Here is a 26,718-nt window from a genome sequence, read left to right as displayed (position 1 = left end):
GTCTCGTCAGCTTAAACATCGAATGCTACTGAGAGCCAATTCTCGTTGGGAACGACAAGCCAACACAGGTCCCATGCGGCGTGAGCCCTGACGAGTCTTGGGAGATGGATGGACGTTGATGAGAGGACTCGGCGGAGCCACTTGTGGTCGAGGTGCCAGGTACCTGTATACCTGTCTACTTCTTAAGTATTTAAGTAAATAAGTACTCAGTACTTTGGGCAGCTCAAAATGCGCTGGACACATGTTCTCTGCCAACCTACTTAAGTACATTAAGTACTTAGTAGGTACTTACTTATTATCAGGGCTGGTACTGGTCGCTAGACGTACCTATGGATACAGCACTCGTGATCCGTACCTAAGTACTTACCTAAGTAGGTACCTTACTTGCCAACGTCCAGTTGACCGCCTGGACAGTGAATTGCAAGACGGCCCAAAGTGGTCCAAAGTGGTCCCAAAGTGGTCCCATTTTGACCTGTCATCCCCCAGCGCACAGCGGTTCACTTTCGTATGTACAAGGAGCGCCTCACTCACTCGCACCTTCCCTGCTTCCAACTACATAGTCGCCCGCGCCCCAAGTTCCAGCTCGCCAATGCACTGGTCGAGTTCCCCGCTCTCACGCCAAAGTTCACATTCAACCACCGTCTCCAACACCGTCTCCGTCGGCGATTCGACCACTTCATTCTGCTGCATACGCCGCCCCGACCGACGACACTGCAAGGAACCGACCTGTCGAATCGCCATACGGAATTATGCTGTCCTGCCGTCGACCAGCCCTCTTCCGTACGCACACCTGACATCCACGCCGAGACATCCAGAAGTGAGACCAGCGACCAGATAATCCCAGGTTTGCTCCAACTTCGGCCCTGACGACGTTGTCTGACAGACCGTCGCCTTTCTCCCTCAAGCCGGCTTTGCGAAGCCCTCGCATGCCATTTGGACTCTCCGCCCTATGACCAACTGCCGTCGCAGCCTCTTGCTTGCCGTGAGAGGGCCCGTCAACTATACGGACCACGTTATCGTCATTCTTTCGCATGGAATGGCTGCTCCATGCTGATCCTGGCTATTCTAAATAACTCCTATTTCAGAGACATCAGACGCGGGGCAAACCGGCTTCGCCTGTCCTCAACGGTCGGCAACCTCGTCTGCTCACCCCAGGGGCTTCCTGTCGAGGCTGCTGGTGCCCTCGCAGGAACACAATCGCCGTGGCCAACATTGGCCACGATATTGGGGATTGTTGACTCTTGAGAACGAGGGACAAGGGGGCGCATCCTTGAAGAGATTTGTGAACAGAATCAACAACGATCCACGAGCTCTCAATGTAGCACCAACGGTCGATCGGAATCAGGAAATGGCATAGTAAGTTAATGCCATCAACAAATATGGAAAGACAAAAACCTCCTTCCACCGAAAACGGTAGTGACTCTGGAGACAATCAACCATCGCGGATCCGGGACACTCTCCAGAGTGCCAAGCAACCTACAGTCCCACCTCCTTCGCCGCCAGTAGAAGCAGCGCCCGATGTTGTCGACAGCCCGCCTTCTGCTGCTGTCATAGTCGCCTCATCATCCCTCCGCGCGGCATTCAGGCCGGAAACAAGCGGCAGCATGCGCTCTGCAACTCCAGACAGCCGACCCGATGGCCGCCGACTTGGCGCTAGTGCGTTTGACAGCTCAGCATCAACAATGCATCGCGATACGCAGCATGGTTCTCCTGTGACCGCCCCGAGAGGCGCAAGTCGGCGACAAGGCATGGTGTTGTTGAATGACAACGTTGACGACAATTCATACGATGTGGCCGAACCCACCGCATCCCCTGTGCCATCGCAAGCTGGTGCTCAGCAAGGGCCACAACTGCAGCAACAGCAGAGACACCCCGGCGCGTCAATAAGACCTCGGACAAGGACGTTAGATGCCGCCATGCTAATGTCGCAACGCACACCCACAACGACCGACCAAAGGCATCGGGTTGGTAGTGTCAGCTCATCTGGGTCACAACACTTCCTTGATGACCAACGCTCCCTGGGCCCTGCAATTGAGGCCATCAGCCACTCATCAACTAATGTTTTCCGACTCCAGGAGCCGTCCACACCGCAAACGCCGTCTAAGCACAAGGACAAGAAGTCAGGCAAGCGACTGCTAAAACGACAAGCATCTCGACCTTCATCGCCAGTTCCCACACCATCTCCTTCAGTTGACTCATTCCCTTTGCCTCTTGATGCTTCTGAACCTACCAAGCTGATCATGTTGATGAAGACACTTGGTGGCCGAATGCGTGGCGAAATCAAATATCAAATGGAGGACGAGGGCAGTGTTTGGCAGGATGGCACTGCCTACATTGATGACGAAAAGGGGTGCCTCATGTTTAATTCGGGCCAGGCTGGGCCGTTTTTCACGGCCCTTATCCCCGATCTTCGTGGCTGTATTGTCCTTCCCACCAGCCATCCTGATGATAAGAAAGATTGCCTCGAGCTCCTTGCGACAGACCATACGACTGAATTGTATTTGCGCCCTGTTGCCCCTGAGGAGTGGAATCTGTGGCTTGCTGCACTCTTGTGTTGGCAGCAAACAAGAGCTTTGGCTTCAACACGACCGCAGAATGGGCCTGGGAACAACAGTCGTGTCGGCATCATTGGACCAGCCATTAATAAAACAGGAACAGTAGTAGAAGGGCCCAAATCTGCGACCATTATCAAAGTCGGGACGATTTTGCTGTGGGACAAGGGCTCTACGGGCTCTGCCAACGACCTAGTACAGCGATCATCCACCAGAGACGTCTTGTCACCAGGCGCAGCTTGGAGAAAAATATCAAGCATCCTCCAAGATGACGGTGAATTGAAGTTGCTACTTGAAAACGATAATTCGCCTCTCTGTGTCATACAACTGTCACAACTGTCGAGATGTGCTATTCAGCAACTTGACCACACAGTTCTAGACGAGGAATTCTGTCTTGCAGTCTTTCCCATATATGCTAGCACCGCCACAAAACTTTCCATCTTTCGGCCTGTTTACTTGGCTCTGGATAATCGCGTACAGTTCGAGGTGTGGTTTGTATTGCTTAGGGCGTTTGCAATGCCAGAATTATACAAATTGGACGCTGACGATCAAGATTCCATTCGGGAAGTGGCCGATTTGGAGGAGAGAACCTCTGAAGAGACATTCCGGATAGAAAAGACTGTTGGCGTAAGAGTAACGGAAGCAAAAGTCAAAGCTCGGCCCACAGGTCTTGAAGCACATGTATATGAAAAGCCCTTCAAGGCTGGGCAGGATCCTTTGGTTGGCAATTACGTTGCCGAAGTGATTTTGGACGGGGAAGTCCGCGCGAGAACCACGACGAAGCCGGCAACCAAGAACCCCTACTGGAGAGAAGACTGCGAATTTGTCGACTTGCCGCATACCGTACAGGAGGTGTCTATTGTGTTGAAGCGGACCGATGGCACTTCTGACGTGGCATCGACGGGGCCAGGCCCAGTGCGCGCCGGGGCGAGCCAGGAAGTGTTGTACGGGACTGTGCACGTTGCCCTAGATAAACCTCAACGCGGCAAGGACCATGAGGACTGGCTCCAGATTATGGACGACAAGCAACAGCCGATTGGTTCCATGCTGATCAAAATATCCCATGCTGAACAGATAGCGCTACTTGCAGTCGAGTATGAACCACTATCCGAAATCCTTCACCGATTTCCCTCGGGTTTGACGACGATGATATCGACTTCCCTGCCGGGTCAGCTACGTCGCCTGTCCGAGAACTTCCTCAATATATTCCAAGCGTCTGGCCATGCGGCTGAATGGCTAATGGCGCTGGTCGAGGACGAAATCGACGGCATCGGAAATGCGGCCTCCATTAAAAAATTTCGATACAGCAACCGTTTGAAGTCGAATGAGTCGATCGAGTCTGCCAGTGAACGGGAGCTGATTGTGAGAGACATGAGCAAGTCACTTGCTGGTGAAGCCAACTTGCTATTCCGAGGAAACTCCTTGCTCACACAATCTCTCGAGTTTCATATGCGGCGCCTGGGCATGGAGTACCTGGAACAGGTGCTACAGGACAAGATTGCCGAGATAAACGAGCTGAACCCCGACTGCGAGGTTGATACCAGTAGACTGCCTCACTGCAGTGGTACAGAGATTGACCAGAGATGGAGTCGACTGATACAGTATACCACGGAAGTGTGGCTTTGCATTGCGGAATCCGCGCGCAATTTGCCAAGCGAGCTACGGCATATTTTGAAGTATATCCGGGCTGTTGCTGAGGACCGCTACGGCGATTTCCTCCGTACGGTGGCCTATACTGCCGTATCTGGTTTCTTGTTCCTTCGCTTCATTTGCCCTGCCATCCTTTCGCCCAAACTCTTTGGTCTGCTGCGGGATCACCCCCAGCCCCAGGCTCAGCGGACACTGACCTTGATTGCAAAGGTGCTGCAAAAGATGTCCAACATGTCCACTTTTGGGAAACGCGAGGAATGGATGGAGCCCATGAACAGATTCTTGACTAGTCAGCGTCCCGTGTTTCGCGACTACATTGATCAAGTGTGTGGCATCCCCGCCGAACGCGTAGGCGTCAAGAGCGTTCCAGCGGCCTACAGTACACCCATCACCATACTAGGTCGTTTGAGTCCCACAGCCAAGGAAGGCTTCCCGAGCTTACCATATCTGATTGACCATGCTCGCTGCTTCGCAAGCCTCGTTCGCATCTGGGTCGATTCACGCCCCGAAGACGTCAAGAGGGGCCAGGCAGATGGCGAGCTCCTCATCTTCAACGAGCTATGCACCGGCCTGCAAAAACGCGCCGACGCCTGCTTAGCCCAAGTTGAGCGCACACGCGCAGCAAACGCCGCAAGATGCGGCGTGGCCGAGCAACTTGCCGAGACGCTCGAACAAGCCACCCTCATAGAGTCCCTCAGCGTCCCTTACTCCCTACCACACACGTCAGGCGATGACCGACCACCTGGGAGTTCGGGCAGCGACGGCGGCGGAGACGAAAGCATTTCCCGCCGCAAAAGCAAGGAGTGGCGCCGCGACAGAGACGGCCTCGACAGCAGAAAGGCCAGTGGGTTGCGTCAAGTGAGCGGCATGGGAGGTTCCAGCAAGGGCGGCAAGAACGGCAAAATGGGCAGAACTATATTGAATGGCATCATGAGAATAGGGGGCCGGGCAGAGAGCCCTGACGCAAAGGGATCCAGATGACCCTCGCATTTGTGTCATGGCCATGACCAGTCTACTTCATTCATTTCACTTTCTCTTTCCCCTTTTTTTCTTGAATTCGATTTCAACAGCATCGAGCCGGCTTTGCTCGGAAATAAATTTTGGGTAGGTGGCCAGCGTTGTGTTGGGGGAAAAAAAGTATTGGCGTTGTTGTACATGGGTAACATATGTTTCGACAAGCTTGCTCCTTGCTTTCAGAGGAGACGGGCCAATGATTGGAGAAGTGAGTGTGCTGTGTCTACCCAGCGCGGGATGCATCTTCAAAATTACGGCTCGTTTCATTGCCATCTGAACACGACGCAGTGCAGTGCCGGAATACGGCAGCAATGGCCGAGCATGGAATATACATACAAAATACACTGGAAGGTCGTTTTTTTTCCATGATAGGGCCAACTTTGGCGGCACGTAATTCAGAACTTCAACATATATGTCCAAGGACATGCCCTACGTACGTTTTATTTCTCATGCGTGTTCTGGAAGCAAATTCCAGACAAACTTCCTAGACACCGTCACTTGCACTCACGAAAAGAACTTTGTAAACGCAGCCTTCTCCTTTGCTGCTCTCGCAGTAGCCTTGGTCTTGACGGAAGCAAGTTCCTTGGCCACCATGGCATCGTTGGGAGCCAACTTGATCGCCTCTTCGAGATCCTTGAGAGCAGCGTCTTCGTCCTTGGCGCGTACATGAGCTACACCACGGCGATAGAAGGCCTTGGCGCGGTCGGCGTCAGAAGCACCCGTGACGTTGAGGGCAGAGGTGGCGTGGCGGATAGCGTCGTCCCAGGATTCGAGCTTGATGCTGAGTAGAGCCGAGTTGTTATTCAACGAAAATCGGAGAGCGTCCAGGCTTTCTTTAGTGGAGGCGGGTTCGTTGTCCAGATCCGGGTCCTCATTGAGATATCGCAGGCCCTTTTCGTACTTTTCTAGGCCGACATTGAGGTTGCCTGCCTTGAACGCCTTGTTTCCAAAGTCCTTGCAGTCGGTTGCGATTTTTAGGATGGTCTTGGCGTCAAGTTCACCGTTGCAGTCCTCAGGGTAGTCCTCGTGAGGGTCGCCCATGGCGTCAGGCTGCTTAACATCGGCTCTCTGTGCCTCCTCGCCGCTAAGCTCGCCGCAGTCAGCAATGAGTGCCTCCTTGATGGGCTTGTCGCCGCTTTCTGTTTTGAGATTCTCGATTTGGCGAACGAGAGATTTTCCGTTCAAGACTTCACCAAACACAACATGCTTTCCATCAAGGTGAGGAGTAGGGACGGTGGTGATGAAGAATTGAGAGCCATTGGTATCTGCGTTTGGTTAGTAACACAATCTGAACAGGGTGGACAACAAACGCAACTCTCATCACGGAATAGAATAGCACGTACTGGGTCCTGCATTGGCCATAGAGAGAAGGAATGACTTCTCATGCTTCAAAGGGAATGCTTCATCTTCGAATTTACTGCCGTAGATAGACTCCCCGCCGGTGCCGTCACCAGCAGTAAAATCACCACCCTAATGTCATTAGCAAACGGGGGTACACCTGAGGCACTCGAAATCGTGCGTCAACGCATCAGCCTTACCTGAATCATGAACTGCTTAATCACTCGATGGAAGGCGGAGCCTTTGTAGTGCAGCGGCTTCCCAGACTTGCCGATGCCCTTCTCACCCGTGCAGAGACACCTGAAGTTCTCAACAGTCTTGGGAACCAAGTCGGAATAAAGCTCCATTGTGATGCGGCCGGCAGCCTTGCCGCCAATGGAGACGTCGAAAAACACACGGGGTCTGACCGAGGTTTCACTTGCCATGATGAATGATTTCGTGGATGGATGTCTCCAGGAAACTGAGTAGATGACTTGGAGCCGAAGAGATGTGTAGACAAAGGTATCCCTGGTCCCAAAGCGCGTCGCGAAGGAAGTCCAGGAGAAGAGAAAATGGCCTCGGTGGCAGTTGGAGGCACACACGATTCAATTCCAGCTGGCAACGAGTGTCAGCGCAAGTGGTCAAATATAATGAAATAATGCCGTCAGGAGTCTCGACATTTGACTATGCGGGGTTATCTCAGGTCGCAGGGTCGAGCTCGCTTGGAGATTTGATAAACAAACGGGCCAAGCTGTGTGCTTGGCAAAATGCAATGTTGACGAGCAAAGAGGCAAGGGACAAGGCGGCGTGAAGACGAGAGAACGGTTTGCCTTGACATGTGTGGAATAGGACGGGCGAGAATCTGTCGGGCGTCGAATGGTGCGCGGCGATGTGAAACCTGCGAGAAGAGAAAACGGCAACTTACAGGGAGGGAATGGCGTGGCAGATGGCTTGGCCGGTCTTGAGGGGGCTGTAGAGACGAGATCAACCCCCATACGTCAGACTGAGGACAGAGATGCGCTGCGGATCGCCTGGCTGGAGGAAATTCGTGGTACAGAGTACGGGATATGGGATCTGATGGTTTGCTAGAAACTGTTCATTGTTCGAGACAACGCGCAAGTTATAAGGCACCGCACCGCACCCGGGCTTTAAAATGCCATGGTGGGGTTGCACCTTCCCAGTCGGAGCTGTGGAAGTTTCTAGCTGACCTCGATGCGCGGTATGCACAGCACAGACTTGTGCAGGACGCCGCCATGGCCCATGGCGCGCGCGCGCAATGTGCGGATGCGTGAACGGGTGAGCAAACGCGAAGCCCGTCTCGAATTTTATATCCTCTGGGAGTCTATCTAAATGCATCGCCTGTTTTATGCATTTGACAGTAAACCATGGGCGATCGGCCAGTGATACAACCACCCAGCTAGTCTCTCTATCCATTCGTTTCTGGCTTGGTGCGCTGAGCCTCATTATCCTTGACACTGGCACTCAAGGCTCTCTCACTCGGACTTGTCGCCGTCTTGACTTCCCGATTGCAGTTCAAGAGTAACCTGCAGAGGTGTCAATTGCATGCTTTCGATGAGTCAGCAATCAGAAAAACACCAAAAGCGCCACGCACCGGCCCGTCATTGACCAATGCCACCTCCATCATGGCTTGGAATCTCCCGTCCTTGACTCTCTCCGCGTCATATCCCGCCCTCACTTGATCAACAAAGTAGTGGTACAGCCGCTGTGCGTCCTCGGGTGCCGCAGCCCCGTGGAAGTCAGGCTTGGTTCCCTTTTTCGTGCGCGCGAGGAGAGTAAATTGCGAAACTGAACAGTACAGTCAGAGCCCATTCATGAAAACAAGTCTCTCCTATCTCGGCAGCTGCAGAACCACATACCGCAGAGCACCTCGCCATTGATGTCTGTGACGCTCTTCTTCCACTGCTCAGCCGGTCAGCAACACGTACGAATAAAGAGCAATGCAGCCCATGGTAATACAGGATTCAATAATACGACTCACCCTTCCTCCATTGTCATCGTTCCAAAGTTTCATCTTGACAACCTTGTTGGCAATCTGCTGTGCCTCTTTTTCCGAGTCACCAGGTGCCACGGCCGCGAAAACCAGCACCCCACGCCCAATCGATGAAATGACCTCCTTGTCTACCGTCACCGAAGCAGACAGCACCCGCTGAAGAATGGCTACACGAAGACATTGCGTCAGAGAGGCAGGTTCAGTACATGGGTGGTGGAATGTACCTTTCATAGTGCCGATGGGGTGAGCAAGGCGATCAAGTAGGTCTCGGTGAAGAAAAAGGAGCGGACGAAAGTGATTTCACAAAACGACATGGACATGGCCTAAAAGTCACCGCCAAACCACAAAATCCAGCGTGGCCATCCGCAATGCCGATACGGGGAATAGGGAGCAAGAAGAGTACAACGGCAGTCATTGGCATGAGCAATATGCCATCGCATTATGGAGCGTTCAATCCAGCCTTTCGGTCCAATGCACGGGAGTCCCGTGTCATGTGAGCTCTCTAGTGTGTGTCTGGCTAGCAGCAAGTTTGTGCAAGCCAGTACTCTTAGATAGTGCCATGCAAGGAAAACTGTCCATCAGTCGCGGCGAGGACAACTTCAAGAGCCAAGTCGAAGTCTGTTGACGTTTGAATCAATCTTTAAAACCAATTGATTCCATTTTAATATGATGTAGCAAGTCGAACGCCCGCTAGCCGTTGGCAAATTTGACAGTCGCTACCGTCGAAGCACATGCAGGTACAAGTCTCCGCTAGTCAGCCACAAGGCCGTGACCTTTCCAATCTGTCAATTCGTCACGTCGATGCAAATTTAACTCCCACCGCATCACGCCAGGCAAACGACCACATCTCCCACCTGCGCATTGACAGGCAGCACTAGTCACGACTCTACATCGCCGTACTGAAGTTCGAGGACATCTCCTCTACCTGCGCGACTTCTGCATCCAGAACACTCCAAGGGGCCGACTTCTTGTCTTCGCTGGGGTGACAGGAGGGCGCGCCGCTCAAACTGATCTAAATCCAAAAAAAAAGAGACACCTCACGACCGGGAAAAGAGCACGGGGCTTGGGGCTTGGAAGGTCATCACTTTCGAAAATATGGCGGCGAGGAAATTACAACAAGAAGTCGACAAGTGCTTCAAAAAGGTGGCCGAGGGGGTCGCTGAATTTGAAGCCATCTACGACAAGATCGAACAGTCGAATAACCCAGCACAAAAGGAAAAGCTCGAAGACAACCTCAAGCGCGAGATCAAGAAGCTCCAACGTTTGCGAGATCAGATCAAAACATGGGCGGCGAGCAACGACATCAAGGACAAGGCTCCTTTATTAGAGCATCGCAAGCTCATCGAGACGGTTGGTGCCCAACGACGTACCGATATAACAAAAACTCCTTTCTGTTCGATAAAATACTGACCCCGAAACCCACGCTCTTAGCAAATGGAAAAGTTCAAAGCCGTCGAGAAGGCTATGAAAACCAAGGCTTACTCCAAGGAGGGTCTATCGGCGGCGGCCAAGTTGGATCCAAAGGAACAGGCAAAGGTCGAGGCTTGCGAATTCCTCGGTAACATGGTCGACGACCTGGAACAACAAATCGAGTCCCTAGAGGCCGAGAGCGAATCCATACAGGCGACGATGAAAAAGGGCAAGGGCCAGGCCGCCAAGGCGGAACGGATGGCCGAGATCGACCGGATCATAGAAAGGCATAAATGGCACCAAGGCAAGCTGGAGCTTATTCGAAGGTCTTTGGAAAACGGTGCTCTTGAGACGGAGCAGGTAAACGAAATGGAGGAGAATATTCGATACTACGTCTCGGATAATATGAATGACGAGTTCATAGAAGACGAGGGCATATACGACGAGTTAGATTTGGAGGACGAGGAAGGCACGTATGGTATGGTTCAGGAGAACGAAAAGAGCTCATCTCAAGATGCACAATCCGTTCAGGATGAAGTTACTCCCGAGCCCGATCTGTCCTCAAAACCTTCGAGGAAGTTACCCAAGGAAATCGAGGCCTCGGGGCGGAAAGCGTCATCGCAGACCAGGTCTCCGTTGCCGGCACTTGCTACGCTCCATACCCCTTTATCTTCAGCTACTAGCGGTGGTGTTGCAAATTCGTCAATGAAGCCTGCTGCTGCACCTGCGAGACCAGCAGGAGAGGGTCTCAAGTATGCGTCTGCCGCGGCCGCTGCGGCCGCAAGCGAGAAGGGCAGTGTAGGGATTGCGCCTTTGCCGCCGCCACCGGGATCGAGCGTGGGTATATCGCCTCTGCCACCAGTTCAGTCGAGAACAAGCGCAACAGATTCCCCGGCCATCACTCCAGCACAACCAGCAACAAGCTCAGAATCGAAAGCCCCAGCCCCAGCGCAGCCAGCCGAGCCCGACATTTCCATCACGACGAAGCCGTCCAAGAAAAAGGCCGCGGGAAAACAACCTGCTGTTGCCCAGCACGCGGACAGCTCAACTGGTGAGATCTGCTGACATGTTTGCCCGGCTCGTTCCTCGTGCTAACGAATGTTCGATAACAGTCCAGGCGAACGGGGCCACCAACGGTATCAAGCCGATCGTGGAGGAGCCAGAGGAGTCCATTTACCACTTGCCTTCATCATTGCAAGATTTAGTCGATTCTTATGAAGCATCAAGGAAACGGCCCATGCACCCATCCTCACAGCCCACACTGCGACTGATGGCGGCCAGCCAGGCGGCCTTGCCAGACGTGGTAGATGCCGACGTCCCTCGAAATTACCGACCAGATTTGCCCATGCCTCAAACGGGGTCCGGCTTTCCTCGCGAACCGCTACCCATCTTTGACGACCCTCGCCTGTATGGAAGAATAGACCCCGACACTCTGTTCTATGTCTTTTACTACAAGCAGGGAACCGCTCAGCAGTATCTCGCTGCCAAGGCACTCAAGGATCAGAGCTGGCGATTCCACAAGCAATATCAGACGTGGTTCCAGCGACATGAGGAGCCCAAAAATATCACGGAGGAGTTTGAGCAGGGAACATACCGCTTCTTTGACTACGAAAGCACCTGGTACGTGGCCCCCTACGCTAACCACGGTGATGCTGCGTGTTGTGGCCGACTAACAGGAAGCGGGCAGGATGAACCGCAGAAAGGCAGACTTTAAGTTTGCCTACAAATTCCTCGAAGACGAGGTGTGATGTCGGCAGCGTACCGTCGCACCCCTCGATTGCCGCTTGTATCTTGACTACAGTGTTTGATCCCGTATTCTCTCGGCTCGGTGTTCTGGAGATATTTGATGTAGCGGCAAGCTACACCGGGTTATGGGATAGTGTTTGCTATATTTTTTGGTCAAGTGATGAACCAAGGCCGGCTTTTTTGATGACACCGATGACGGCGGTTGTGCAAGCCCTTGTGACTTTGTCTCGCTGCACGTAGTTTGGTGGCTTCGTCCATGCCTCGGAGATGATCAGGGCGACTGTAGTATCAAAAGACGGCGTGCGCCGTCGACCAGAGACAGTGACGGTGGCATGAATCGGTCAACAGCGCGCGCCAGGAGGCCTCTGTGTACCGAAGTAAGCTGACGCCGACGGATGGAGCGAGAACGTTGCCCCTGTACGGAGTACGTAGTTCCATGTACTCCGTACATGTACAGCCCATGGCCCGCCCGAGTCCAACGGCCTTGCTGCGCAACAACGGGCCCCCAGCCACCACCAGTTGACCGCCCGTGGACGGCTGTTCCCAGTTGACGTTCTGCTCGGCACCGCAGCCCATGCAGCTGCCAATGTGTCGATCAACTGGCAGGCGAAGGGAAGCTCGTTCGTCAATGTTCAATGTTGTTGACTCATCCTCAACAAAGTCAAAATCCTCCATCGGCAGGCTCATGATTACATCGCGCCCTACCGTAAGCGACACGCTTTTGCATCATTCTACCCCAAGCGCCCACGTGCTCATCAAGCGACAGCGACAGCAAAGGAATGCGGCTCTGCGAGGCGCCGGCCGGGGTCGAGCCACGACGGTCGCACGGATGGCGTTGGTCAAGCAGCGACGGCATTGGCCAGGCACCTCGTCAGGCTCACTGGTTTCCTCGGGACACTCATCAACGATGATGGGTGCTCTGCTCTGAACTCTGAAAGACATACCACGACCGTGGCTGACGAGGCAGAGCAACGCAATCTACCGAGTACAACCGCAACCACGGTCGACTGGAAGCCCCAGGGAAATGAGACGTCACACGGACCCCACGATATCGGCTCGAATACTACGAACCATGCACCAGCCTGTATTCGGCCAACGTCGTTTACGGCCTCTACCAAGTACCTCGTTAATAAACTACGTTTTGACGAGGTGCTGTGTCTCTCGCAGGCTGCACCCGAGTTTGACCTGCATCGATCGATCGGCTGCTTCCCAGCCGACAGAGCAACAATGATCACTGCAGAGCCTTGCACGACATCTTATTGTCGCACCAGAAACAGGCTGCATCCTGTTCTAAGCTGTGCCGGCAGCAACCCTTTTTTTGAAGGAAAATAAAATTGAGAAAACACTACATATCGAGGCCCTGGTCAATTGCATGTGTCTTGTCGATGGGTATAGGACAACTGATTACGGTACTGATGATATCACGCCATAAGCGAGAAACCTTATCAGGCCAAATACGGTTTGCCATAGCCCTCCACGACCCCAGACAGACGACATGATGGCTTCCTAGATGCGTCCCCTTGTCTCCACCTCGTCTGAAGACCATCTGACAAGTCACCAACTAGTTAGTCCGACTTATTACCCTCAAGGCTCTCTGTGAGCTACGCGCACACAAAGCTGGCATCGACACGGTGGGCGTTTCGTCCTCGTCACCCTCCAACTTCACTGATTCACTCTCTGGCTCGGTAACTCCGTCTTGGCTTGCGAGCTGCTCCGTAACTGCTTTCACTACGTGTCCATCCAAGTGCAGTCGCTGCACCGCACTGCTGTCTGAAGAAGCGTTGGCTCAACTCGACATTGAGCCCTGGGCTGCTTACCTGTAGGCAATAAGGTACAGACAGCGAGCGGCATCTTCTCGCCATGAGTGCGGAGAACTTGGGTACGAACGAACACGGCCCGTGTTCACGCCTATGCTGATCTCTCACCTGACCCGAAACCCACCGATTTGGCTACAGGACAAACGTGGTGTTCCCTGAAGCGGGAAACTCGTGTTTGGGTTCCCTTGGTCTTACGGCACCTCTCCTGGACGAACTTGTGCGAATGGTCTACCATGGCCAGGGAAAGTGGCTGTCAAACACTCCCCATAATATCTCGGTCATGGACGGCCATCGGTTCGTCAGCCCTAAAGCGAGTCGTAAGGCTAAGTTCCAACAGCGTTGGTCCCGGCCGGCTGCCATTGGCCGGCCCGCCCATGCGCTCTCGTCTCGGGGCTGCAGCCATGTTTCTGTTGGACGATTCCGAATCGAGAGCGTTGCTGCATCTGCTGTCGTCGAGTATGGAGTATTGACCAGTACGGAGTATCTGCGCTTGCTTAGCCTCACTCTTGAAAGGGCTTTGGCCCTGGCCCTGTCTTTGCACTTCAAGCATCCTTGCACCTGGCCACGCAGCCACGCAGGCCTGGCTTATCCATCACCCCGTCTGGCTCTCAAACTGCCAGCGGCCTTGTGCCGATTTTGCCTTGGTCTCCTCCGCATGCTGCTGTTCTGTGTTCTGTGCCGTGGCATTGCCTCTCTGTACCACGCAAGCATTTGACTCACGTTGGAGCCATAAGCCTGGATACGTATTGCTCACATCAGTCTCGAACCTTGACCTGTTGGCCTCGGACCTGTTGGCCTCTGAACCCGATTCCCACTCGGCCGGGTCACAGCCTGAAATGTCCCATTGTTTGTTCACCATGCCCGTCCACCTTTCCTGTACATACCATACAGAATAACCACATCCCCTACATAGGGTTCCACATTCTAGAAAACCCTCGCCTTCCTCTGATGCTTCGTTTTGGCTCTCCTGCTCTCACAGAGTTGTTGTTACTCGAGCTCAGGTGTCCGTCCTATTGATCACGTTGGACACAACTCCATGGTCAACCTTGAGAAGGCACTCCCCTTTTGAAAAGAAGGCGCAGGTTAAGTGAGTTCTGAGTGAACGCTTACATCCGCCACTCCCTACTTGTAGCGCAAGGGTGATTTCGTGTCCATGAGCTCAACTTTAATCTCCCAAGACCACCTTCTTTTGACGAATTTCTGTTGATAGGATAACTTTTCCATCAACCGCTCCGTCCATGACGGAGTGTACTATTCACAGGAAACAAAGACAGCATCGTCCTGTCTACCCTCCGTCGCAACAAGGTTGACGAAAAGTCTTTGGTGTCGTTCGAGATGAACACTACGCGGGGCTTGAATATACAACACACGGAGTATTCATTCGGGCAATATTATGACACGAGTCCACCGTACTTCCCACTCGGTGAGACGTCGTCACGGGCCACAAAGCCGCATGACCAAGAAGACTCGTCATCGCGTGCCTGCCGCTCCGAGAGCGGGAGCGCTCACGGTTCTCCCATATCTGCGTCGCCGATGCCCAACGGATTGCATCCCAATTTTCAGAGCCCGTCATCGACAGGCACTTTTCCCAGCCCCGTACACCATCAGTGGAGCCCGTCTTCGTCTGCTACGACGTGGCATTATTCCTCCCCGAATCTTGATGGAGAGCGAGATACTCCTTCTCCGCGGACATCATCTGAAGAGCGAGGGTCCAAGTCATCGTACGTTGATACGTTTCTTGTCCACGACTCCATTGCCGGCTGCTAACCGTACAGATCACACAGCGGCCGCGACTACCCCGTCTGCTGCCTGTACCCGGGGTGTAATGCCAAACCCTTCAAGCGGAGAGCGGATCTGGACCGCCACTACAAACACCGACACGCCTCGGACTCACAAAAGGTCTCGTTCAGCTGCGACTACCCACGATGCTCTCGCCGCCGCGACCCGTTCCACCGGCTGGACCACTTCCGTGACCATCTCCGTGAATTCCACAAAGAAGACATTGAAAAGCGCGGCGGGTCCGTCAACGAGGAGTGGCTGGAAGGCCGACGAGTGTCGTCAAACTGGTGGCGATGCTCAAAGTGCCTCAAGAGAATCCCTATTGAACAAGACGGCTACGAGTGTCCCAAGTGCAAGACTACGTGTCAGCCAAAGCGAAAGGAGGCCCGTCGCAGAAGCTAATGACGCCAGGACCTGGTTTTCTTTGCGGATATATTTTTTTGCTTCAATAATTGGACCTCCCTGGTTTGCACACTTTGGGTGAGGCTGGCTTGATCGCCTTGTGGCGGCTCAGACGTGGCCGTCAAAATTGCTGGCCAGTTTTGCGTCGCCTCCAATAAGTAGATACCAATGTGTGTGTATATACGTTGAGAGGCAGCCTGGAGCGCCGCCACGGTGCACAAGTAGAATTGAAACACCGACGAATCAATGAGCACGAGGTATCTATACAATATTAAACAAATCACATTGCACAATCTCTTCCGCGAAGACGAAAAGAAAAGAAAAGAAAAGATAACATACAACTCCAATGCCCAAGGGCAAAGATCACCCGTCGAGCTACCTCGTTGCCTGGAAGGAATCGTAACCAAAGAAATGCTCCATCAGTCAACTTGGCGACGGCCGTGTCCAGTCATGAAGCCACCAAGACCACCACATGGCATCCGACATGTCGCCAACAACCGAGACAAAAAGACCATCTGACATGCCTACTGGTGTGCCACCGAGACACTATCCCACCAGTAGACGCGGCGGAGTCAGGGCAGTTGACCCCTCCAGGCATCTTAGTTTTCACGATTTTTTGGCGAGACCGGGCTTGCATGATCGCATCGTGGGGACCAGCAGCATCAGTGGTATCCCGCTTGCTCGTCCAGGTTGAAGGGACACCGCCACAGTGGATGTATCTCCTGGACCAAGACGCCATGTGGACCGAGGCCGGCGTTTGGGAAGCGCAAGTCTTCTAGAAGGTTTGCGGTCGCAGTGATGTGACTTGCGCGGCGCATTGGCAGGGCAAATCGGGCTGCATGGGCTGGTCAGCAGTTGGCTATTTGCTGGGGTTGTGCTGAATATACTCCCGAGGTCCAACAGCCTTGGCGGGCACGACGGGACTCGAGCGGCGTTGAGTTGAACGGCATATCGAGCCGGGGGAGCTTGGAACTGATGTGATTGCATTGTGCGGCAAAGACGCCGTGGTATGATACATCATGCGGTGCGCTCCGGAGAATGGAGGTGTGGTTTCCTTGTCCTCCCCCCTCCCTTCTGCCAGCCTTGACCTGACACGTATAACCTGGGGAGCACGGCGACACGGCAAGATCACTCGATTGGGTCCTGGTCGTGATTTGGCAATGCTCGAATATCAGGACGATCCGCCGTCCGTTTCCGCGCACGGCCGGTCGACAACTGCGCTGCATACGTCGGCGCACGGTGTGCCTCGGGGAGGGCCAGCTTGCCGATGAAGGGCTGGGGCTGGCGGTATACAACGTCTGGCTTGAAGCTCGCCGTCTGTAACGCCGGTTGATGGGTTCCAGCCGAGGGGTGTTTTCGTCTGGCGGATGGTGGGTGGGTGCCATGTGAGTTGATATTTGGTGTTTCGAGGGCTGCTGACGAAGGGTGTTGTGCGACATTGCTGACTATCGAGTCGGGGTTGCTCAGCTCGGAACTCCCAAGACGTTTTTGGTATGGCTTTTGGAGACCGGCAATGTCTTGTGTAGGATGCGGGTGAGCTGGGAGGTTTTCAGAGGTGGTGTTGTCTCGGTTGTGACGCTGTGGGTATTGGTTGAGTTCTTGCAGAATGCCCGCGAGACCTTGTGCATCTAGTCCGCCAGGTAATGGCGTGGATGAGAGATTGCCATACATCAAGCTGCTGGCGGGGGAGAGGCGGCATTTGGATGCCGTTGAGTCGCACGTTGCTATCGTTTGCGGGTATGTTTGCGTTTTTGCAGAAAGCAACCACGGATGCTTTGTTCCTGCATAGACGGGACCGTTATGTGCGTCCAGTACTCTCGGGGCCGCCACAGGTAACTCGGGACCATGGGCAGCGTATGAGTGGTTGGTATGCATTGTTTCAGCGTTCCGCAGTTCAGGTTGTGTTCTGGACTTGGCAAAGTTCGGAGGTCGACTGATACCTAGGAGATTCTTATATTCACAGGTGATGTCGTCAACATTTGGCCGAGGGTCGCGCGGTGCAAGTATGCCAGATGTGCGCTGACTGCTGCCTTGTGCTTTCATGCTCGACTCCGATTCTGGACTGGGGGATTTTCCATGCAGAAGACTTGATACAATCGAGCGTCGTGGCCGTGGGTGGTAGAGCGACTGAGGGGAACTGTCACCACGAGGTGCCGAACTGATAGTGCTGCACGATTGATCTGACCACGACAAATGCTGCAGACTCAGGGAGCCGCTAGAGCGATTGCTCAGGCTGGATGAATGAGCTGCGGCGGCTGACTCTGTGTCGGAGGGTGGATTGTGGCAGCTGCCGGTTCGTCCTGATGATCCAATTTTGCGCATGTGTTGCTTTCCAGATGCCTGCGAAGACAAGGCGGATGACTGATGTTGAGAACCTTTGAGGCTCCTAAGGGAGTTACCATCCTGACTCTATCTGAAAATTTGACTCCCGACAGAGACCCGAATGTCATCCGCTTTCGACTGGGTGGACATTTCCCTGGTCGCTCTGGAATTGATGACGTGACGAGGATTTCGACGCAAGCCGTCATGTTGTAATTTTGTAGGTTGCGGATAATTTATGTTGAGGGGTTTCTGAAGGGATATTCCTGTCCAGTCGTCTCTTCTCAGCAGCCTCTGTTTCTTGGCAGCAATATCGGTATCGAGGGTGGTGCGTACATTGGCCCCTTTCTCATTGAGCGGCAAAGGTGCTTCCTCACGTCGTAGCGGCGAGATTGTGGTGGGATTCAGTGGCGGTGACGGGCTCGGCGCTGGACTTCCTCGATGCCTCTTCTTGACTGATGGCGGTCTTGTCCAACAGATTCCTTGGGTCGGGGTTTCTGCAACGTTCCGACCACCTTTTTCTGCAATGTCCGCCACCAATTTGGTTTCTACAGCATGTCGCATACGACCCTTGGCAAAGAAGTCTCGTTGTCGCGACAGCTCCTCGTCTTGGCTTCTATTCTTCTGGGCTCGGGCGCGCACTCCTGTCCAGTTCATGCTCTTAGAGATGGAGAGAGGACTCTCCACATAGCAGTCGATAGCTAAGTTGGCGAGGCATGACGATGTGTAGTCGGTCGCTGATGCACGACCAATCTTCGCACCGTGGCCGGTCGAGATTTTTTCTGGTACGAGCTGGGCGGTCAGATTCCGAGGGCAGGAGCGACCCTTCCCTTCGATTGCTGCCTGCCGCCTGCCGCCATGGCTCCACCCCTGGCAGCTGGCCGACGTCGATGCGTGCCGCCAACAGCTGGGAGAGCAGGCCAAGCTGTGGCCACCTGTCCCACATTACGGAGTACGGAGTAGGTCTTGTCCAATTCACGGCAGCTTCATCCCCTCCTCAAACATCGAGACAATCGTCATCTTGCGCCGACCTTGGTGCTCGGGAATCTATTTGTGCGCACGGAATTGACATATAACACGCAGTTCATCGTTCAACATGGCCGACGCCGACGAAAAGGCGCGCCAGGAAAAGATCGCTGCGGCAAGAAAGCGCGTGAGCATGCTGTTCCTTGCCCCAGCTCCCCTCCCATAGCTTCTAATTGCCAGTATAGGTCGAGCAAATGAAAAAGAAGAAGGGCAAAAAGAATGCCAAGAAGGATGACGCCAAAGATAATGATGAGATTTCTGAAATTCCGTCCCCGAATGTTGAAGGGCAGGCTGAGACGTCCGAACCGCCTGTCACAGACAGGGCCGAAGACAATGATAAGACCGTTGAAGACGAAAAGACAGACGACCAATCGCCATCGGCAACTCCATCAATGGCTCAACAGTCCAAGATGAGGTCAACATCGTTTCGTGCAGGCACGAGTGGAAGCACGTCGCCAGGCCCCATTAGCCCTGATGGTGACACTGCACCCGATATTTACAGAAAGCAGGTTGCTCGCATCGAAGAATTAGAAAAGGAGAACAAGAAGCTGTTCAAAGACTTTTCAGACTCGGAAAAACGATGGAAAAAGGCAGAGGACGAGCTCGCTGAACTACGTGAGGCTGACGGCGATTCTTCAGCCAAGGGTGGAGCAAACCATGAGACGGAGCAATTGGTAAGTCGGCCGTTCCCAAGCATCAGCAGACATCACATGAGACTGACAAGTGGCGATGCAGAAGAGCGAAATCGCTTCGCTTCAACGACAAAACACGCAATTACAGCAACAAGTCTCGAGGGGCTCAACCCATGCCCATCGGTCCTCGATATCTATTGCTACGCCCTCGTCAGAGCTGCAGGCTGAACTGGACGCCAAGAAGTCCACCATCGAGTCCATGGAGATTGAAATATCCACGTTGAAAGCTCGTGTGCAGCGGCAGGAATCTGGCGCCGAGACGGAAAAAGAACAAGTAAATGCGCTTGAAGAAAAGCTTGCTCGTGCCGAAGCCGCTGCCGGAAAGGCACAGCGAGAGCTGCAAGATGTGAAACGCAATCTTGAGAGAACAACAGATAAGGCAGTTCGCGAGGGCAGTGAGCGTTCAAGCGCAGAAGTCAAAGTCAAGACGCTTGAGAACGACCTGCAGGAAACAACAAAGGCCAAGTCTGACTTGGAGATCAAGATTGACGCGCTGGAAAAAAAGGTGGCCACATTGACCACCATTCACAAGGAGCAGGATTCCAGGTCTCAGGCTCTGCGAAAAGACAAGGAGCGTGTTGAAAAGGAAGCAAAGGACCTTAGGACCAAGGTGGAGCGGCTGGAAACTGAGAACCTGAAACTTCGCAGCCGCAGGTCCGCAGAAGGCGGTGGCGGTCTTGACGATGAGGGCGTGGATGAGCTCGAGAACGAAGAACGATTACGGCTTGAAAGGAAGATTCGAAGCCTTGAACACCAAGTGCACGAGTTGCGAAGCGGGCAATGGATCGAGAAACGCCGAGAAATGGAGGCGACGAACACAGGCTTTCATGACGTGGACCTTTCCGGGGGGTCGATGGGTCACTCGTCACATAGAATGCACTCGAGCAGTGGCTTGGGCGATTTTCTCACCAACGGACTCAACGCCCTGGCCGGCGGTGGAGGTGGAGGTGCTGAACACGACTTGATGGACGACGATGACTTTGACTTTGACGAGGACGCCTTTCGCAAGGCCCGAGAAGAAGAGTCAAAACAGAGACTGGAGCGAATCAAAGAGATCAAGCGAACTCTGAAGCACTGGGAGGGGTGGCGGCTGGACATTGTCGACATGAGGAGGGGCGGAGGCGAGGGAATTGGTGATATTTTCGACGTGTAGCTGCGCGTGAAGTCAGATTGTACAGTTTGCCAAAGACATGAGTCATGCAAGTGACATCTCAGAGGCGTCTCAACAGGGCGCTTGGATGGGCCATGTCGGCGTGAGGGCACCTCGAGCAGGCCCGATCCGGGGGCCCTGCGGCGTGTTCTGCACCATTTGCAGCTGACATGGCCACGACGAACACGGTTGATGACTTGGCGGCGTGCTTGTACTTTTTGTATATCGGGATAAAGCAAGTTGTGTCACACCCACCTTCGAGGTTGCTCGTGTTGCTCGTTGAACACATTTTGAACATGCCCAAGACTGCTATAGCCTGTGTGCCGCGTTGCATGGAATGTCGAGCTCGACATGACACGACTCGCTGTCGCACGGGACAAGAATTCATCTACATAAGACCTTGCCGGTTCAATCAAGTGCTCCATATTCCTTCCTTCTCTTCGGCCCCTTCACCAGTTGATCTCTTCAACCTCTGCAAACACCTTCATCATCCTCAACACCTCCAGAGCTTCTTGAACATGCCGTGCCGTCCATGTCACTTTCGCACGACGATATGAGGATAATGAACCCCGAGTGGACGCAGCCAGAGCCGGCCGTCGGTCGTGTGGCAAATGGCAAACGTGGCGGTGTCAATTGTTACCGATGCCATGTAACCGCCGCTTCCAGAAATCGCGAAATCCCGCGCCGACCCTTCTGACGCCAAAGCAGACCAGGACGGCAAAGGCCAAGTATGCCCTGTCTGTCCGGGCGTCCAATGCTGGGCAAGACCCGTGTGGTAGTGCAAGCAGAAGCAGGCATGCTACAAACAGACCAGGTTCCGTACGAGCTCGAGGCACTAGATCCAGTCCTGCTGCGAGAACCAGGGAACCTTTAGATGGTATCACGCTGAATTATGCCTTTTTAAATGGTGCCAGTGATAGGGGTGCTGTGCCCCTAACACTCATCACGCGTCATGAGCTGTACGTCTCAGACGAGCTTACGTTGGACACCATGGAAAATGTTTTGTCAATATAAGAATGACGTACTCCGTATATACTGATGACTCCCAAGGACGTGCCCGTCTGGATCCTCACCCTTGGGCGCGTTGACGAGACGACTGCTAAGCTTCTCGTCATGTACGCAACTTTAAACGAACCCGGGAACGCGTCCAGTGAGATTGAAAATCATCTTGAAGACATCTGCCCGTCATTACCCACCGTTTATCCGTCTGTCAGTCTCCGCTCCTTGAGGGGAAGTCCTGGCCACATGGAATCCGCAAAAAGCGCCATGGTATCACTTCCGGTTCACTTTGAAGGTCACGTTGGCGTCTTGGGCGTTGGCAGCGTTGAAGCGCGCCGCTCTGATGTCGTCACACTCGGGTCCGGAGCGTCCCCGTGGTTGGGACAGTGAAGAAGAGGACGGGGGATCTGTGCCCTGGAACTACGTTCCTCGAAACCGTGGGTGTTTCTCCTGGCGCGGTTGCAAGGATGCTGGAAACTCGTCGAGAGTCGAGGGGCGGCTGCTGAAACACTGCCCACTTTATCCCTTTGATTGTGTTGAGGTGCCAGTCCAGACGGCGAGAGACGTCGCGGCACAAAGAGGTCGAGCGACGGACTGGGCCGCCAAAGTAAAACAGGGTCGGGCCGAATTCAGAAACCTAGTCGGTAGTTAGTTGGTGCGCTGTCGAGCCTGATGCTCGAACAGATTGTGATGCAGGAGTGAACAAAAGCGGCTCGATGGGACAATGGAGCAATTCTTGCAGCCGGGTGTCCGATGCTGTAGCAGCATTGGAGGTGCATCAGGGCAATGCCGACATCGTCTCGGTAGGTATTGTCCAATGCCGCGCCAGGACAGTATTTTCATTGGCCTAGATTTGGGACCGATGAGCCAAGATAAAAATGTTGCATTTCCCGTGAACAGAGCAAGAGACGATGACTAATGTGGCGCGGGAGACGGACCTCTGGTGGTGGTCGGGATCGGGAGTCGGGACGAATTGATCAATCGGATTGGCATGTGATGCTTGCCGCTGGCCCCACTTTCCCCAACGCGCAACCACTGGCGGGCCACTGGCGGGCCACTGGCGGCCGCTGGCAATCACTGGCTGCTAAACCGGACTTGTCGGCACCCGGGATTCCAGAACTCCATGAACTTGGCCTTGGAAAAGTCAAACGTCGACGGCAAAGCCGCCCTTGTTGTCTTCTGCCATTGCTCTTGGACCTATGCATGCCATGGAACTCCAGCCAGTAAAGCCGTTTTGGGGAGCGCCCACGTCATATTTAAAGTAGGTCTTGACTTATGACGAAACCGTCTCCCATGTCCCCGTCGCTTACACGGCTCCAGCTTTTGCGAAGAGGTACGTCATCTGGCCCGTCGCCGGGAGTCGGGACGACACAGCGCGCGCCGGTGCAACGACGAGGCTTAACCAGGTCGCGCCGCCATGACAGGACTATCTCGTGACGCGGTACATTGCCGAGTTCATCAACACCCTCAGCAGCTTGGTATACGGTCAGCCAGACATCCATCCCGCCGGCCCGCAAGCCCGGCGGAACCCGTCGCGCGCTGACAATCCAGAATCGCAGTTGCCTATGGAATCTACGGCCTGGCCCACGGGCGGAGGAACGGCTCGCGCCTCGTTTCCTACTGCGGCCTCATCGGGGTGGGAGTGTGCTCTGCCGGATACCACATGACGCTCAAATACCACACGCAAATGTGTACGTCGCCCTCGCCCTCGACCGCGTCGACCTCCTCCGTCGCGTGACTCCGATTGAAGCTCACACATGTCCGGCGTAGCCGACGAGTTGTCCATGCATCTTCTCACGACCCCGCTGCTGTATCGCATCTTGACCTTGAACCGGTCGGAGCGGTATACCAAAACGGCGGGCGTCGTTCTCCTGGCGCTCTTTACCATCGTCATGGCCACCCACATGCTCATGGACGAGTTTCTGCTGCACGCCACGACCTTTGGCTTTGCCGTCTACATGATTGCCACGAGGGTCGCCGGGCTCATCTCCCAGCAAGTCCCCGATCCGCGCATCAGGACCAACGTCGAAAAGGTCGCTAGGTTCGGCACGCGTACGTTTGCAGGCACCCGTTGGCAAAGGAGGGTCTCACTGGCTAACGAGGCTTCTCTTCAGTCAGTTTCGCCTTCGGCTTCCTAGTCTGGCTCATTGACGAGTGGGCGTGCGGCGTGTTGAACCGCGTGAGGCAGTCTGTTGGCCTGCCCGCCGCATTCTTCCTCGAGTTGCACGGATGGTGAGTGGATAGAGGTCGACTGGTCCGGAGCCGAGGCTCGCGCCGCTCACCGTTACTAACCGCGCCTGCGCAGGTGGCACGTCTTCACTGCAATCGGCGGCTACATCGCCGTTGCGCTCGTCGACGAAATGACGTCCGGCGAAGTCTCCGCCGACCCGACCCAGTCGCTTGCCTGGCCTGTCCCCCTTGCCGCGAAATACGTACCGGGACTGGGGAAGCCAGGCAAGCCGAATGGTGTCGACGGCAAGACCGCGTGAGGCCGGCAGGGTACTATGCGTTCATCAATGTTTCCGGTCTGGCGTTAAGGTGGACGACTCTGGAGCTGCTCTTTATCATTGCCACGGAGTACGAGGTTGGTTGGAGGGAGGTGCGGAATTCCCAGGCGCAGCGACGTAGATTTATCATCAGCAGCTCTTGGTTTTTGGACACGGCAGCACATTCGCAATGCCGCCTTCTGGAAAACAACAACGCGCGTCTTTAGTCTTAAAAGTAGAAAAGTCAACAGTCGTAGTGATTTCTGTCTGCGAGACTTTTTCCCCCCCCTTCGCCTCGACGCAGGTGGGTCACCCGCCGACCTCATGCCAAGCCACTATTGGCGCTGCCGACGAGACACCGGCGCCTTATGTAAGCAGATCCTCGGGCTGTGCACATAAAACTCCAAATTTCCACGCAGCTCCCGCGTCTCGTCTCCGTCACGAGCGCGCACGAAGCGGCCAAGCACCGCCCCCCCTCTCGCCAATCCCCGGTGCCGCCGGCCAGGACGATACTCCTCACGCTATTCGACCGCGACTGATGTACCCGAGCTACCGTCCCGCTGCTCTCCACGGACTCACCCAGCACCCGTAACCCGCCATCCGCAGCCATGGACCTTCGCTTCCTCGTCCGTCCCGTGGCCCAGCTCCTGGCGACCGCCTGCCGCGCACCCCTCGTCCCCAGGCGCGGCCACAAGACCGCCGCCCGAACAAAGCGGGCGCTCAAGATCGCCCCTCACGACTCCTTCCTGCCCGACCGTGCCGCCGCCTTCCCCGCCGCCGACAGCATCATCTACAACCCCCCGGCGTCGGAGGCCTCGCCCGCCCACACGCCCTTCATCTTCCTCCCGCCCAGCGACCCCCGCAGGTCGGCGCTGCTCCGGATGCGCAACCGCCCGGGCGCGCCGGCCCCCCACGCCCAGCCGCTCACCGAGGCCGATCTGCCCCCCCGGATGCGCTACAAGCACCGCAACCCGCGGTACAACCTGCAGGAGGAGGACGTCGCCGAGATGAGGAGGCTGCGCGCCCAGGACCCCATCAAGTGGAGCGTCAACAGGCTCGCCCAGAAATTCGACTGCTCAGAGGTGTTTGTCAAGATGGCGGCCCCCGCGTCGCGCGAGCACCACGAGTGGCTCAAGGCCAAGATGGACCGCAAGACGGCGAGGTGGGGGCCCAAGAAGACGCAGGCACGGGAGGACAGGAAGCTGAGAGCCGAGCTCGTCTACCGGGGACAATTGTAATCACCGTGGGCGTGGGCGTGGGCGGCGCAAAAACCCGTGTCACCTTCCCCCCCCCCCGCGGGTGCCGGTGCCGTGTATACTTTTATATCATATGCGATGCCAGGACGAAGATGAGGTTGGAACATTCCTGTAGGATATGTAAATGGGATCCCGCGGGCGCGAGTTTGCTGTTGCGGAAAGAGGGAAGCCGGCCGGGTCATGTATAAAGGCCAAGAGAGTGTCGATGCAGAGGGCGCAGATACCAGCTCCTTTTCTCACTACGAATATATTGGTTTAACGGCACGACGGCAATGTCCCCGGCATTGATTTTTTTCTTCTCTTCTTTCTGAGAAGCTTGCACCTGGCAGGCATTACATTACAGACACTATGCCGAGCAAAGATGGCGTGTGGCGATCAGCGGCCCACCTGCAGAGATTCCGGTGACAAACGCCCCGAGGACATCAAGAGCAGGATTGATACAAGGTATTACAGGGCGCACTGGCGGTTTCCGCAGCCGCTGAACAAGGAAGCCTTGTCCACGTTGAGGTCCTTCTTGCCGGGAACTACTCTCCAGCACCAGCCGCACCAGCTCCGGGCACAGCCCTTGATTTCCGACTCGAGCACCCGGCCGCCGAGGCCCTTTTCGTCGTCCCACTCGGGGACGCAGGCGCCGATGCGGACCATGCGGACCAGCTTGCGCTTGACCCTGCCGCCAATTCCTTCGATTTCATGGCGCTCATAGCCGGGGCCCAGCTGGGGGGACGGGGTGCGCTCGTGGCGCTCCTCCTCAATGAGCGCCCCGAGAGGAGTTGCCGGCCCGAAAGGGGATCCCGCCGGGCTGTCAGACACACCCAGGGCGGGGGGCGAAGGGGTCGACGTTGTCATCCACACGGGAGGCTCATTGACCCATGGGGCTGTGCCGCTGTCACGCGCGTCCTGGGCGTCGCAGTCGACCTCTTGCTCGCGGTCTTTGGCGGCCAGACAGTCTTCTCCTCGACCGCAAATGACGCCGCGGTCACCGTCGCCGATGCCGGTGCCTAGCCCGCCAAGCACTTCTCCGTACTGATTGCGCCAGCGCCATATACTGGGCCACGCACCCACGTTAGAGTACGGTTTCTGTCGTGGGGTTTT

At 55.0% G+C, this 26,718-nt stretch overlaps 10 protein-coding genes across 10 annotated transcripts; 6 read left to right on the top strand and 4 right to left on the bottom strand.

Moving 5' to 3' along the window:
- Positions 1–1,379: 1,379 nt before the first annotated feature.
- On the top strand, positions 1,380–5,183 carry MAM_05470 (GTPase activating protein (BUD2/CLA2); the record flags this gene model as incomplete). The annotated part of the gene is made up of 1 exon (XM_040824268.1): positions 1,380–5,183. The coding sequence occupies one exon, from the start codon at positions 1,380–1,382 to the stop codon at positions 5,181–5,183; it is 3,804 nt and encodes a 1,267-aa protein (XP_040677593.1).
- A 537-nt stretch (positions 5,184–5,720) lies between these two features.
- On the bottom strand, positions 5,721–6,979 carry MAM_05469 (40 kDa peptidyl-prolyl cis-trans isomerase; the record flags this gene model as incomplete). Its single annotated transcript, XM_040824267.1, has 3 exons — positions 5,721–6,481; positions 6,560–6,686; positions 6,755–6,979. 3 exons carry the CDS (start codon positions 6,977–6,979, stop codon positions 5,721–5,723), a joined length of 1,113 nt encoding a protein of 370 aa, XP_040677592.1.
- Positions 6,980–8,026: 1,047 nt separating this feature from the next.
- Positions 8,027–8,775, bottom strand: MAM_05468 (deacylase; the record flags this gene model as incomplete). The annotated part of the gene is made up of 5 exons (XM_040824266.1): positions 8,027–8,077; positions 8,146–8,339; positions 8,411–8,453; positions 8,533–8,711; positions 8,769–8,775. The coding sequence occupies 5 exons, from the start codon at positions 8,773–8,775 to the stop codon at positions 8,027–8,029; spliced, it is 474 nt and encodes a 157-aa protein (XP_040677591.1).
- Positions 8,776–9,639: 864 nt separating this feature from the next.
- On the top strand, positions 9,640–11,702 carry MAM_05467 (CCR4-NOT transcription complex; the record flags this gene model as incomplete). Its single annotated transcript, XM_040824265.1, has 4 exons — positions 9,640–9,894; positions 9,976–11,005; positions 11,067–11,574; positions 11,642–11,702. 4 exons carry the CDS (start codon positions 9,640–9,642, stop codon positions 11,700–11,702), a joined length of 1,854 nt encoding a protein of 617 aa, XP_040677590.1.
- Positions 11,703–15,050: 3,348 nt separating this feature from the next.
- Positions 15,051–15,698, top strand: MAM_05466 (uncharacterized protein; the record flags this gene model as incomplete). Its single annotated transcript, XM_040824264.1, has 2 exons — positions 15,051–15,238; positions 15,293–15,698. The coding sequence occupies 2 exons, from the start codon at positions 15,051–15,053 to the stop codon at positions 15,696–15,698; spliced, it is 594 nt and encodes a 197-aa protein (XP_040677589.1).
- A 1,128-nt stretch (positions 15,699–16,826) lies between these two features.
- Positions 16,827–17,741, bottom strand: MAM_05465 (uncharacterized protein; the record flags this gene model as incomplete). Its single annotated transcript, XM_040824263.1, has 1 exon — positions 16,827–17,741. The coding sequence occupies one exon, from the start codon at positions 17,739–17,741 to the stop codon at positions 16,827–16,829; it is 915 nt and encodes a 304-aa protein (XP_040677588.1).
- Positions 17,742–19,113: 1,372 nt separating this feature from the next.
- Positions 19,114–20,888, top strand: MAM_05464 (M protein repeat protein; the record flags this gene model as incomplete). Its single annotated transcript, XM_040824262.1, has 3 exons — positions 19,114–19,170; positions 19,229–19,717; positions 19,779–20,888. 3 exons carry the CDS (start codon positions 19,114–19,116, stop codon positions 20,886–20,888), a joined length of 1,656 nt encoding a protein of 551 aa, XP_040677587.1.
- A 2,753-nt stretch (positions 20,889–23,641) lies between these two features.
- Positions 23,642–24,373, top strand: MAM_05463 (Ceramidase; the record flags this gene model as incomplete). The annotated part of the gene is made up of 3 exons (XM_040824261.1): positions 23,642–23,936; positions 23,999–24,116; positions 24,190–24,373. 3 exons carry the CDS (start codon positions 23,642–23,644, stop codon positions 24,371–24,373), a joined length of 597 nt encoding a protein of 198 aa, XP_040677586.1.
- Positions 24,374–24,978: 605 nt separating this feature from the next.
- MAM_05462 (60S ribosomal protein L20) lies at positions 24,979–25,608 on the top strand (the record flags this gene model as incomplete). Its single annotated transcript, XM_040824260.1, has 1 exon — positions 24,979–25,608. One exon carries the CDS (start codon positions 24,979–24,981, stop codon positions 25,606–25,608), a length of 630 nt encoding a protein of 209 aa, XP_040677585.1.
- Positions 25,609–26,073: 465 nt separating this feature from the next.
- MAM_05461 (uncharacterized protein) lies at positions 26,074–26,472 on the bottom strand (the record flags this gene model as incomplete). Its single annotated transcript, XM_040824259.1, has 1 exon — positions 26,074–26,472. One exon carries the CDS (start codon positions 26,470–26,472, stop codon positions 26,074–26,076), a length of 399 nt encoding a protein of 132 aa, XP_040677584.1.
- Between the last annotated feature and the right edge of the window lie 246 nt (positions 26,473–26,718).

Source organism: Metarhizium album, assembly GCF_000804445.1.
Source record: "Metarhizium album ARSEF 1941 chromosome Unknown scaffold_14, whole genome shotgun sequence".
Taxonomy (NCBI): domain Eukaryota; kingdom Fungi; phylum Ascomycota; class Sordariomycetes; order Hypocreales; family Clavicipitaceae; genus Metarhizium; species Metarhizium album.
The sequence above is the reverse complement of the archived record's forward strand: the minus strand, read 5'-3'. Positions and strand labels throughout refer to the sequence as shown.